The sequence below is a fragment of the Dipteris shenzhenensis genome, unplaced genomic scaffold, assembly GCF_047967505.1.
Source record: "Dipteris shenzhenensis isolate YYH24624 ecotype China unplaced genomic scaffold, Dip_SZ_1.0 scaf0541, whole genome shotgun sequence".
Lineage (NCBI taxonomy): Eukaryota > Viridiplantae > Streptophyta > Polypodiopsida > Gleicheniales > Dipteridaceae > Dipteris > Dipteris shenzhenensis.
This window is the reverse complement of record NW_028239847.1, coordinates 1,185,210-1,195,961: the sequence shown is the minus strand read 5'-3', so window position 1 is coordinate 1,195,961 and position 10,752 is coordinate 1,185,210. Positions and strand designations below refer to the sequence as shown.

The window sequence follows — 10,752 nt, the reverse complement described above, 5'->3', positions numbered from 1 at the left end:
TGTATGGCTCAATTATTGATGGGACTTTTTAATCTAAACATATACTTTGATTCCAAGCTAGCCTTTGGTCGGGCTAGTGCCATACAATTAATTCACATCCATTGGATAATTCTTTAGCATGGAAAATCCCTAGTCATTTTTTTATCCGCCTTAGTTTTACTAGCCTTTATATCTATTTTGCAGAAGTGGTTTACGCATTTACTATTGGCATCATTTTTTTATTTTGACACTTATGATACAGATCCACTTTTATTCACTTATTATCAGTAGGTGGGGAGTAAGTTCCACGTGGTGGGCTTACTCCCCACCATGTGGTCTTACCCTCTGGGTTGGGGGTGGGCCACACACACACAAAAATTTTGATTAGTAAATGTATCTCACAGAATCACTTATTACTTCACACACACACACATGTATACTTCTGCAACTATGAATTATTCTTTTCTGTAACCCCCCATGAAATCTCTCCTTAAATAATGAGACTTAAAAAGATAAAAAAGCACTGAGGCTACCTCCTCAGAGCTTTATTATATGCTATTGCCACTTGTCCATTGCTCTTACACATGGATACTTAGTCTCGATACAACAATTACATGGCATTGGTATCCCTTTAAGTCATCCTTATTCCCAATCCAACCAGGTGTTGCTAGGACAATATGCAAAGCATAGGGGCTATCAATGGATTCATTAGCATTCGACCCAATACGTAGAAAGACACATGGCATGGTCTACACAACATTGTCTAGAATCCATGACCCAAACAATCTATTCTTATCAGAAAAAGTTGAGCTAAAACACATAAAGATGGACCGAGGCATCATCAATGAAATGGAGCGTCTATGGATAGAATCGGCATGGACAATGGACCAAGTGGGTCTATGATCTATCGCACAAAATCGACCAAGAAGAATACTATAGTCTTCAAGGATGGCATTCGATGTTTGTTGACGACATTCGAAACGGAAAGTCAGAGAAAAATATTTACAAGCCACCACTAGCAAAAAATCCTCCACAAACGCCGACTTGCGTATTGGGGGACTTCAAGAGCATAACAACAGAAGATGTAACAAATCATTTGCACATCTCCAACGATGTATGGGTCACATATTATTCCCTCGGAGGGTAGGCTAGAACATACATCAACAAAGACATTCATCTTGTTATTCTCATTTTTGCCATACAACAGATTGGTTGTTTTCAGCTCTCTAACTGTTGGCTCCCAGCAACAGAGCCTCTTCTGAAAAAGCATGGGCGACGACCGGCAGCGCTTACAGGAGGGCTGGGACAAGTGCAAGCACACCTTTGATCCTTCGGAGATTCTGACTGCGGACAATGTCCGTTGTAGTCGAATCATTAGTGCTGTGCTCGCCTGTGGGGTCACCCTCTCTGATGAAAGGGTTAGGATTTTGATGGACAGAGTTTTTAATTTTCCTCCACAGACGTTACAGCATATCTTTGAGGCTCACAACAGAGAAGAATGGATGCAACGGATCATAGAGAGCTTGTTTGCCGTTGACGATGCTAAAGCCGACGCTCCCGCCCAGGGTCTTTCTCCAACCGAGCTGGATCTTCTCGAAAAGGCCTTCGACAGACAATATGAGGACCCAGACGGCTTCGTTGTCTCCTATGTTCAGCAGTATATCGATCGGTGTTTCATAAACTGGGCTCAAGATACCAAGACGTGGTATGCCCCGTGCGCTCCAATAGTCCAGTCTAGCGGCTGGGGAAAGTCTAGGTTAATGAAAGAGGTTGCACGTGCTGCTAGCGGAATGGTGGTATTCTATTTCTCGTTGCTTCAACCCACATCTACAGGGTACCCTCCCTCGCACCCACAATTGAGACAGCGCTTTGTGACGATGACCAAAGTTGAGCAGGTTTTCGCCATCTTCCGGGCCTGCTTTGATTGGTTGGCCAACGAAGAAACGTTTCCAGATAGAGGCGAGCTGTTTCACAGACAGCAGACCAAGGACTATGGTGGCATACTAGACAGACTTTTAGAGCGACCAGAGTGCTCTTCGGACGAGATGAAGCTGGCATGTTTTGCTGTTTGGAACAAATTCGAAAAGTCCCTCAAAAAATCTGGTGTTCAGTTTTTGTTCGTGATAGACGAAGCCAGGGAGCTTCTTACTCAAGCCCATGGTACAGGTCAGAGAAGCTTTATTGTTTTTAGAAGAGCCTGCGCAGAGCTGCCTCTCAAGGTTAATGCGGCTCAACGCATGGGATCGTTTGTGTTGTTTATTGATACAACTGCAAGGGTGAGCAATTTTACCCCTGTGAATAGGGAGGACCCAAGTGCTAAAGTGAGGATCGGTCTCAAGCAACTCTTTGGGCCGTTATCAAGAATGCCCACGTTTAATATACTTGCTACATCACAACCCACCACTCTGAACGAGGCTGCAGAACCAGAACGTTTTCTCGTTCGGGGCAGGCCATTGTGGGCTGCTTTTCTGGAAGGTCACAATACACAAGAATTGGTAAATCTGGCAAAAGTCAAGCTTCTTGGAGGGCTAGAAGTAAAGTCAGTGCAGGGGCAAGAAAAGCTGAAGTCTCGAGATATGTCATTAGTGTTTCTTGGCCGTCGAATAGGTGTGGATGTTTGCCCACGGTCAATGGTTGCTCAAGAGCTGGTTGCATCACATATGCGCATCTGTCTGCATACATCAGCAGCTAGAGATTATGTGCTTACCCATGCGCTACCTGAACCTGTTTTAGCTGAAGCAGCAGCACAGGTTCTGCACAGTGAAGTCTTGGTTACTAAACAACTTAGACATTTAAACTCTCTACTACTGAACGGCATTGCAAGTGCAGGAGAAAGAGGAGAGCTAGTAGCACGGTTTTTACTACTTAATGCCATGGACAGTTTACAGAACCGGAATGATTTCTCTACTCCTCAAGGGCTGGAAGAGTTTCTTCAAGCTTTCTTGAGGAACTGGAATGGGTTCACAAAGTCAGGCCATCTGAAAAAAGCACGTGTGTTTTTCAATGCATTTTATCGCTTTTATGGTGGATACCCTTCAATTGACGTTCTCAAGACTTTTATAAGGAATTGTGGGGCCATGATATGCACTAAAGGGCAGAAGGCATATGATCTCATCATACCTTTTGTGTTGCCTAATCATAAGGGAGAATATGACATTGGTGATGACAACTGCATAGGTTGCATAGCAATCCAAGTCAGAAACAGGAAAAATGTGGTTAATCTGCAAGACACCCTAAATCACATGCACAATTATCAGAGGAGACTCTTTCTGCAGGGGAAGGCTGCGCCTAATGTTTTGATTTTGTTGCATGTGGGGCAGACGATTCCTGAGAGCAGCATAGAAGCATCCACGGAAGATTCTCCAAAAGAAAAAGAAAGATCCAAGAAAGAAATGGAGACACAGTTCGTAAAAGAGACAGTTGATGTCATCACGTTTACAGTGGAGAGTTTGGATCAAGTCCAGTGCCTAGATGAATATATGAAAGTGCTCCAATTAGTGCTTCGAGAATCACCGGAGCCCATGAGCATTTTGAACGCAGAGAATGTTGAGGTGCAAGAGTTGACTGCACTACGAAGGATAATGCACGATGTGTATCCAGAGGAGGCAGCAGGTGCTCTGGGAAAAGGAAAGGGTAGAAAGCGAAAGGTAGAGTAGGAAAGCATTATGAGACTAACATCCCCAATGTGTATGAGAATTGGGAGGAAAGATGTTTTAAAAGCAAGGTCACTACCTTTTCTGTTTCCAATTTTGTTAGCTCGTTTAATTTTCTTCTCTTACGTTTCTCTCTTTTAATTTTATTGTAGAATTTAGGACTTCAGAACTGCAAACTTTGAATTTATGTATACATATTCCGACATGAAAAGTCAAGAGATGTAATATACGGGGATTCATTGTCATGCCCTACTCAGAATACGATGTGGCATGCTACTTATGTTGCGTGGAAGCGTACTAACTGTGTGTGCATGAATGCGTGCAAACAAGAGAACTCAATCACATTGGAGACATGAGATCTTTGGTTGCATTGTACATAGTGTACTGCTTATAACTGATGGCACACATCATTAACTGAATACAAAATAGATACATAACGTATCGTGCGGGCTACTGAATAATTGATGTTGGGGTGCCTGGAGCCCAAAGCTGAATCAGAACCTCAAATTGAGCCTTCAATTGCTATTCTGCAGCTGAGTAGAAACTCCTCCAAACTTGGCGACTTTCTGCTGAACTGTGGGGCTGATCCCTCGCTGCATTGTAGGCACTATCTTCTGGCTGGAACTGAGTCCAGAGGCTGAGCAATGGGCTGCTGAAGGACTCACTCGCATCATAAACCAGTGTTGCATGTATTTGGTTGAGGGAGGGATTGAAGGCATATGCGCACCCAAATACATGCCTGTGGGAGCATGGACAAGCATCTAAGTAATAAAGTTAAGAAGCTTGTGAGTACTGAAGTTAATAAGCATGTGAATCATAAATTTAAAAAACCTATGAATAATAAAGTCAAGAGACATGGGAGTAATTGAATTGATTGTATATGGAAAGCCACTTGTTGAAATCATTTCCTGTTTGGAAATTGATTGTATCTTTTCAAGGAATGATAATTATTTGAAGAATTAAGTAGTGATTGGGGCGTTAGCGCATGTCCTTCCACCAAGTGAGTGGTAAATGTCACCAAGTGAGTGGCCAAGACCTATAATCCTGAGTATGCACGAGGGTTTCAGTTTCGCAGACTGATGTTGTTCCTTAGATGCCGACCCTTAGATCCCCTATGCTCATGGGTGAGGTGAGATAGGAAGGTAGTTGATGGCCTGACCAGCCACCTCTACTTAGTCCTTTGTTTAAGTTAGATAGCCAGCAGGAGAATGAAAGTCTTGGAGAAGGAGAGTGAATCAGGGGGATTCAGGATGTAGCTCCACTTGGTACTTCTTTACGCTTATGACGGCGCCTACTTTTTTTGCAATTGAGACTCGCACTTGTTCGATGGAATAAATAATTATAATTAAAAGGAACTTGTTTTTCATTTCCTATTTGTCATGAGTCTCGTACCTCAATTTCTATGAGTCTTTTGTTTCATTTTCTCATGCATCTTATGCTTTTAAATTAATAATGTGGTGTACGTAGTTAATTAATTAAAGGTGTAGTTAAGTAAAGTGTGTAGATTTTAGGTTCCTCTTGGTAGGGAATTCATGGGGTGCGGTTGCCCATGTACTTCCTCGTACCGCCCGTGGTGCGGTGGATTGAAATTACTCGCTGCCCACCACTCCCTCTTTTCTTATAAGTTTGTTGGTTAGGACCCCATGGAGGAGCGGGTGTTGCGGTGTGGCCCGATCGTAAAAAAATCTTAATTTGTATGATTGGACTTATTCTAGTCTTACAAAGGTATATATTATTTTTTTAAGAAATGGGATGGAATGTTAAATTTGAGCAAAGATTTATATTTGAATAATTCACGCTAATGTGCAAGCTTAATACGGTTCGCATGGTCCCTCGAGTTTACCTTTAATTCTGTAAGTTGAAGGTTGACTAGTACATTTCAGGTTGGAAGCCGTCCAAGGCTAGGACAATATACTTCTGTAAGGTTTTGGACCTCATCAATTAGAGTCAGGCGTTAAGGTCTATGTTAAGAGACTGGCAGGAAAAAGGTGGCGAAACAAGGGGAGCAGGCTATCAATGGCACAAATCTGGTTGCAGGCTGATTTGTGGCAGAATGGCTGGCTGGCGCTGTGCTCACGCTGCAGGCTGGCAAGAAACAGGGCCGAAAAACCAGCAAGACGAGGGGCAGCGAAATGGCGAGGGGGCTGGCAGCGAAATGGCGAGGCAGGGGCTGGCAGCGAAATAGCGCAAGCAGGGGCTGGCAGTGAGCAGGGGCTGGCAGCGTGATGGCGCAAGCAGGGGGCGCAAGCAGGGGCTGGCAGCGAAATGGCGCAAGCAGGGCTAGCAGCGAGCAGGGCCGGGCAGCGAGATGGCGCAAGCAGGGGCTGGCAGCGAAACCAACCTGATTTGACGAAAAATCTGTAGGGCGTTGAAAAGGTACCTCCCTTTTGTTTTTTTTTCGTTTGGGCTGCCTACATGGGGTGGTTGCCCAAAAATTAAAGGGTGGGTTTATTTAACCCTTGGGTAGCTAGGGTAAACCTAAGGTTTGGGGCTGGGTTTTCTATTTTAACCCCTCTAGGTACCCTTTTTATAAGTGCTTGGTGCCTAAAAGGTGTGCCTATTCGAAGGGGTGTGACCCTTGGAATAGGTGCACCTTTTCATGAAGGGGTGTGTCCCTATTTTTAAAAGGGGTGTCCCCACATGAATAGGTGTGTCCTTTTTGCCACAATGGGGTGTGTCCCTTGGGTGAGGAGTCAAGACTCTTCATCAAAAGGTGTGTCCGATGGTGGAAAAGGTGCGTCCCTTGGTTTTGGGACAGCCCAAGCATCTGAAAAGACACGATTTTTATCGTGTCCATTCACATCAACTCGTGATGTGGGGGAGATGGAGAGGCCATAGATGACTTTAGGCAGGGTTGGCGCTAAAATTTTTTACACTCATCCTCTCCATCTCTTCCATGCACAATGTGCACGGATATCCTTCTAGCGGAAAAAGATGTATCAGATCGGCGCTAGAAGGTGGAGGGCATTTTCTACAAGCAGGAGCGAAATTTGCTTTGATACCAGTGTAAGAAATGCTAGATTTACTATATTTAGAAATGTGCTAAGGAACAGAAAGGAGACTGAAATAGCAGAGAACAAGGAATAATTGTATTGCTTGAATGTCTGTAGGGTATTTGTTGTGTGTCATCCATACAATTGGGCCTCTCTTATATAGAGAGTGAAGAGTCACACATGAAAAGGTGTGTACTCCAAAGTGTATGTGCATGAAGAGGTGTGTACCCCTTGTGAAGGGTGTGACCCTTGATGAGAGGGTACATTACAATAGGAATGTCTCTTCAATAGAATGTCTCTTGTGAAGGGTTGTGCCTCATATGAAGTGTCCCGTCGAAAGGGCATATCCTTCCACAAGTGTCCATTCATCAAACCATCCATAAGTCTAGAACTAGAGAAAGGAATACGTCACAGATCGTGACACACATAATGTGGTGTGGGTGTGGAATCACAAACTTCTTATGTGCATTCAATCGATGTCCAGACTCATCAATAGACAATGAACCAGCCAGATAGACAAACCACCAAAATATATATTTCCGTCCACAACTATGGACACAATACAAAAGAGACAGATCCAGAGTCCCACCAATGATGTGGTCCTCTGATCTTACCACAAGGTCCTTCTCCTATTTGCTGGCTATCTCTAGACTCGAGTCCGCGTGCTCCACCTCGAGCGTCTGTAGACTTTCCGTCCAGTGTGTTCTTCTCCACCTTACTGCTTGTGAATCAGCCTAGGTGGGCAGCCCCTGCCAAGCTTTGTCTGCAGCACACAGGTCCCCTTGGTCCTCCTGAATGTAGGCCCCAAGATAACTGTTCCACTGCTCCAACCTGCTTGTGAATGGCTGCTCCAGAAGATGATGATCTCAGCAACCTTCTGCCCTAGAAGACAGTCTAGGTTCAGCCTCTCCTTGGAGCTAAGTCTGCAGCACTCTTTAGGTCTCCTTCACCTCCTGGGAAAAGGCCCAAGGAAGCCCTATCTGCTGCTCCTGTCTGCTCCTCCAAAGCTGCTCTGCTGGATATGAAATGAGGCCACAAGCCTCTCCTTTTATAGGCCCTAAGGCCTGGCAAAAAATACCGACAAGTCTGCCCTGACTGGGCCGACTGGACAGACCAGGTTGGCTGGCCCAACCGACCTGGTTGGCTCAGCCCAACCAGCCCTATATAAGGGCCCTTTGCTGGCCCTTTGTTCCATGCAGGGTCCAGCTTCTTTGCTGCTGTCCTGCCACCTGCCAGCCCTGCTTGCAAGCCATAGACCTGCCCATAGACCCCCACTATACTGCGCCTTGCTGCAGCCCTTTGCAGGCGCCTTGTCCTGGCCGTACCTCTTCCGTACACTGCCCTGCAGCAGCCCGTACAGATCCGTACAGCTTTGTACCCTGCTCCGTACACATGCTGATGTCAGCGTGCCTTTCATAGTGTCCTGCTGCAGTCCACTGAGTGGCTCATGCCAGGCCTGATCCAAGACACTGTGTCCCCGCCATCTTCCTGCACATGAGCTGCTCCTGATGCAGCCTTTCATCCTTGGGATACCCCACCAACCATGAACGCTCCAGATCTGTCCCAGATCCACACATCCAGGTAATCTCTCTTTGGGCACATCCTGCCCTAGGTCTCCCTCCCCCACGCACTCCTCATTTGGGGGCTTACAGATGGGGAGGTGACCTTTCCAACATCATGGCCATGTATGATCGGGGCCTTAGTTCACTCAAGGCCTTTCGCCTTGATGAGTCTTTTCAGTGTATGGATTGGACAGGCATTGAAATTCAGCTATCACAGTTTGCAGGAACCAAAGAGCTTGTGTGGATGGAGTTTGTTCCCAGCAAAGACCTAGTTCTTGCTGATTGGAAACAGCGTTTTAAAGTGATATCCTCCATGTGCAAGCAAAGCAATAGAAAGTCCCACCTTCTTAATCACTTGGCTGGTTCTTTGCTGGATGTAGCAAGAGGAAGATGCACAGATGGGATGTGGATGACTGCCATCTGTGAACCCGATTGCATGTATGCGTTGCTATATTTTGAGGGTCTGGGAAGTTTTGAGTGACGTGAGCAGGAGGACATGCTCCTTTCCATCCTGAATGCTGCTATCAGCAATGTGACCATATTCAACAAGAAGGTAGCTTGCTCCGTTTCCTTGCTTTCTTCCATGGTCTGATTACTGTGCACACTGTAACAAGGAGTTACTGTGCACACTTTAACAAGGATTCACTTCTAAGGCACTGAAAAACAATTGATTTCCCCATTTTGAAGTGCATGTCCTTTACTCATGTCTTCATGTCTATCTATTGTGTGTGCACAGGATTTTCATCTAGATAAAGAGACAGAACAGTTTCAGGATGGTGTGAGGTTGGTGAAGGCTGATGTGAAGCTATTCAAGGGCTTGTTCTATATGTCCATCAAGGATGTTGATGCTTCGGATGTGGAGGATCTCAAGGATGAGTTCTGTGAAAAGATCTATCAGATATGCAACAAGTCCAAGGAGAACTTCCTTACCACTATGTATGGGGGGGAGGTAGAGATTGCAGCAATGTCCCCCTTCCAACGCCCTGAGTTTCATGGCAGCATTTCTGACATTGGAGAAACAATTGAAAAACTATTTCCTACACAATACTGGCCGCAGCTTTATGCTGGACTTGAAGCTGGTGGTTGCCCAAATAAGCGCAAGAGATTGGGCTCCTGTAGATTCAAAGCGATTAGCCATGAGGCTCAGCTTGATCAGAGTGCATCTAGAAGTGCTCTTAGGCTTGGCAACTGCTTGGATAGAATGCCGCTTGTGAACTTTGATAGTCAAGAGGAGTTGAAAGATGAGCCCATACATGTAGCAGGTCAGACTCTGACAATTACGGATGCAGGTCTGGAGCTGGTGGCATAATCGAATGAGGCCGTGGGAGTTATACTGAGCCCCTTGAAGGAGGCATTTGCCAGAGTTGTCCAACACAAAGGAACTGATGAGAGTTGGTTATCATCGTATGTAAGCTTCCTAGCTGGTGTGGTTGAGATGAGGAGAAATAGGGTGCTTGCATGGTTACAAGTCAATACTTAAGATTTTCCAGAAGATAGTGATCTCCAGAAGCTACAGCTGGAAATACTTGCCTGACTATCTGAGATGAAAAACAAGCTTGTCCTCTGTTCTTACAAATGCCAGAGCTGCTTTTTGAAATGCATCCTAGAGAAAGGGCATACCTCTGATCACTCTTGCCTAGGAAGCCACAATTGCAGAGAAGAATGCACCTTTTGTGTTGAGGAATATAAAGAGCAGATGTTTGACCAGCTTGATCATGGCTGGATGGTACTTGCATGCAATGACCCCGCTGGGCATGATGGAACCCACGATTGCAAGCGCCGGAAGCACATCTGCGGCAAACCTTGTGTACTCTCTGCAAAGGCGTTCAACTGCAGTAAGACTTGCTCCTTAAGGGTCGACCATGAAGGTTACCATCGTTGCAATTCTCGACAGCACATATGTGGCATGAAGTGTGCACTACCCTCTTGCAACAATGATTGTGTGTTTCCCTTGGAGTGGGGTGACCATGAAAGGCATGCCTGCCATGAAAAATTCTACCCTATGCAGTGCTGTATGTAGGGGTCAGGGGTGTGCCATGTGCAAACAGACACGTAGCTTCCATGGCAAAAGGGGGAATTTTGACTATGAATATGTGTCAGCACAATCCGAACAACGTAAAGCCTGCTGCATAATGATCCCTCCATTGGTAGCCCTCATACCAACAAGAATGCAGTGCATTTCTGTGATGTGAGGAATGGACTTGCAGTGCATCATGCACATCTCAGCCTTGCTGGACTCTGCTTGCATATTTCCGATCATGCCCAAAAGGAAGCTGATAGTGGTAATCACAAGCAGGACAAGAGGACATACTCATTTGGTGCCATGTCCAGGTGAAACTGGAGGGTGTTGCACAGAGAAGTTGTTCAATGGAGCTAGGCACATGGCAACCAGCTCAAAATGCTCTGGGCTGGGTAGGGATATGTTCCTGGATGAGTTGACCCATGAGGCATACCGGCATTACATCCGATTTGTGGACCCATGTGAAGAAGCAGAACAAGCCTTGGTGGCCACGTCTGCAGGTCTGACGAGCATTTGGCACATGGATCTTCAACTGGCGCAGGAAT

General features: G+C 45.6%; 1 protein-coding gene and 1 pseudogene across 1 annotated transcript; both read left to right on the top strand.

Moving 5' to 3' along the window:
* Positions 1-1,132: 1,132 nt before the first annotated feature.
* On the top strand, positions 1,133-3,878 carry LOC147878135 (uncharacterized). Its single transcript, XM_087372401.1, has one exon. The coding sequence runs from the start codon at positions 1,248-1,250 to the stop codon at positions 3,633-3,635; it is 2,388 nt and encodes a 795-aa protein (XP_087228527.1). The 5' UTR covers positions 1,133-1,247; the 3' UTR covers positions 3,636-3,878.
* Positions 3,879-8,302: 4,424 nt separating this feature from the next.
* LOC147878134 (uncharacterized) lies at positions 8,303-10,379 on the top strand (annotated as a pseudogene).
* The last annotated feature ends 373 nt before the right edge of the window (positions 10,380-10,752 follow it).

What these genes read in the sequence shown, in the direction of transcription:
- LOC147878135 (XM_087372401.1), top strand. Translation starts at nt 1,248, where the DNA reads ATGGGCGACGACCGGCAGCGCTTACAGGAGGGCTGGGACAAGTGCAAG.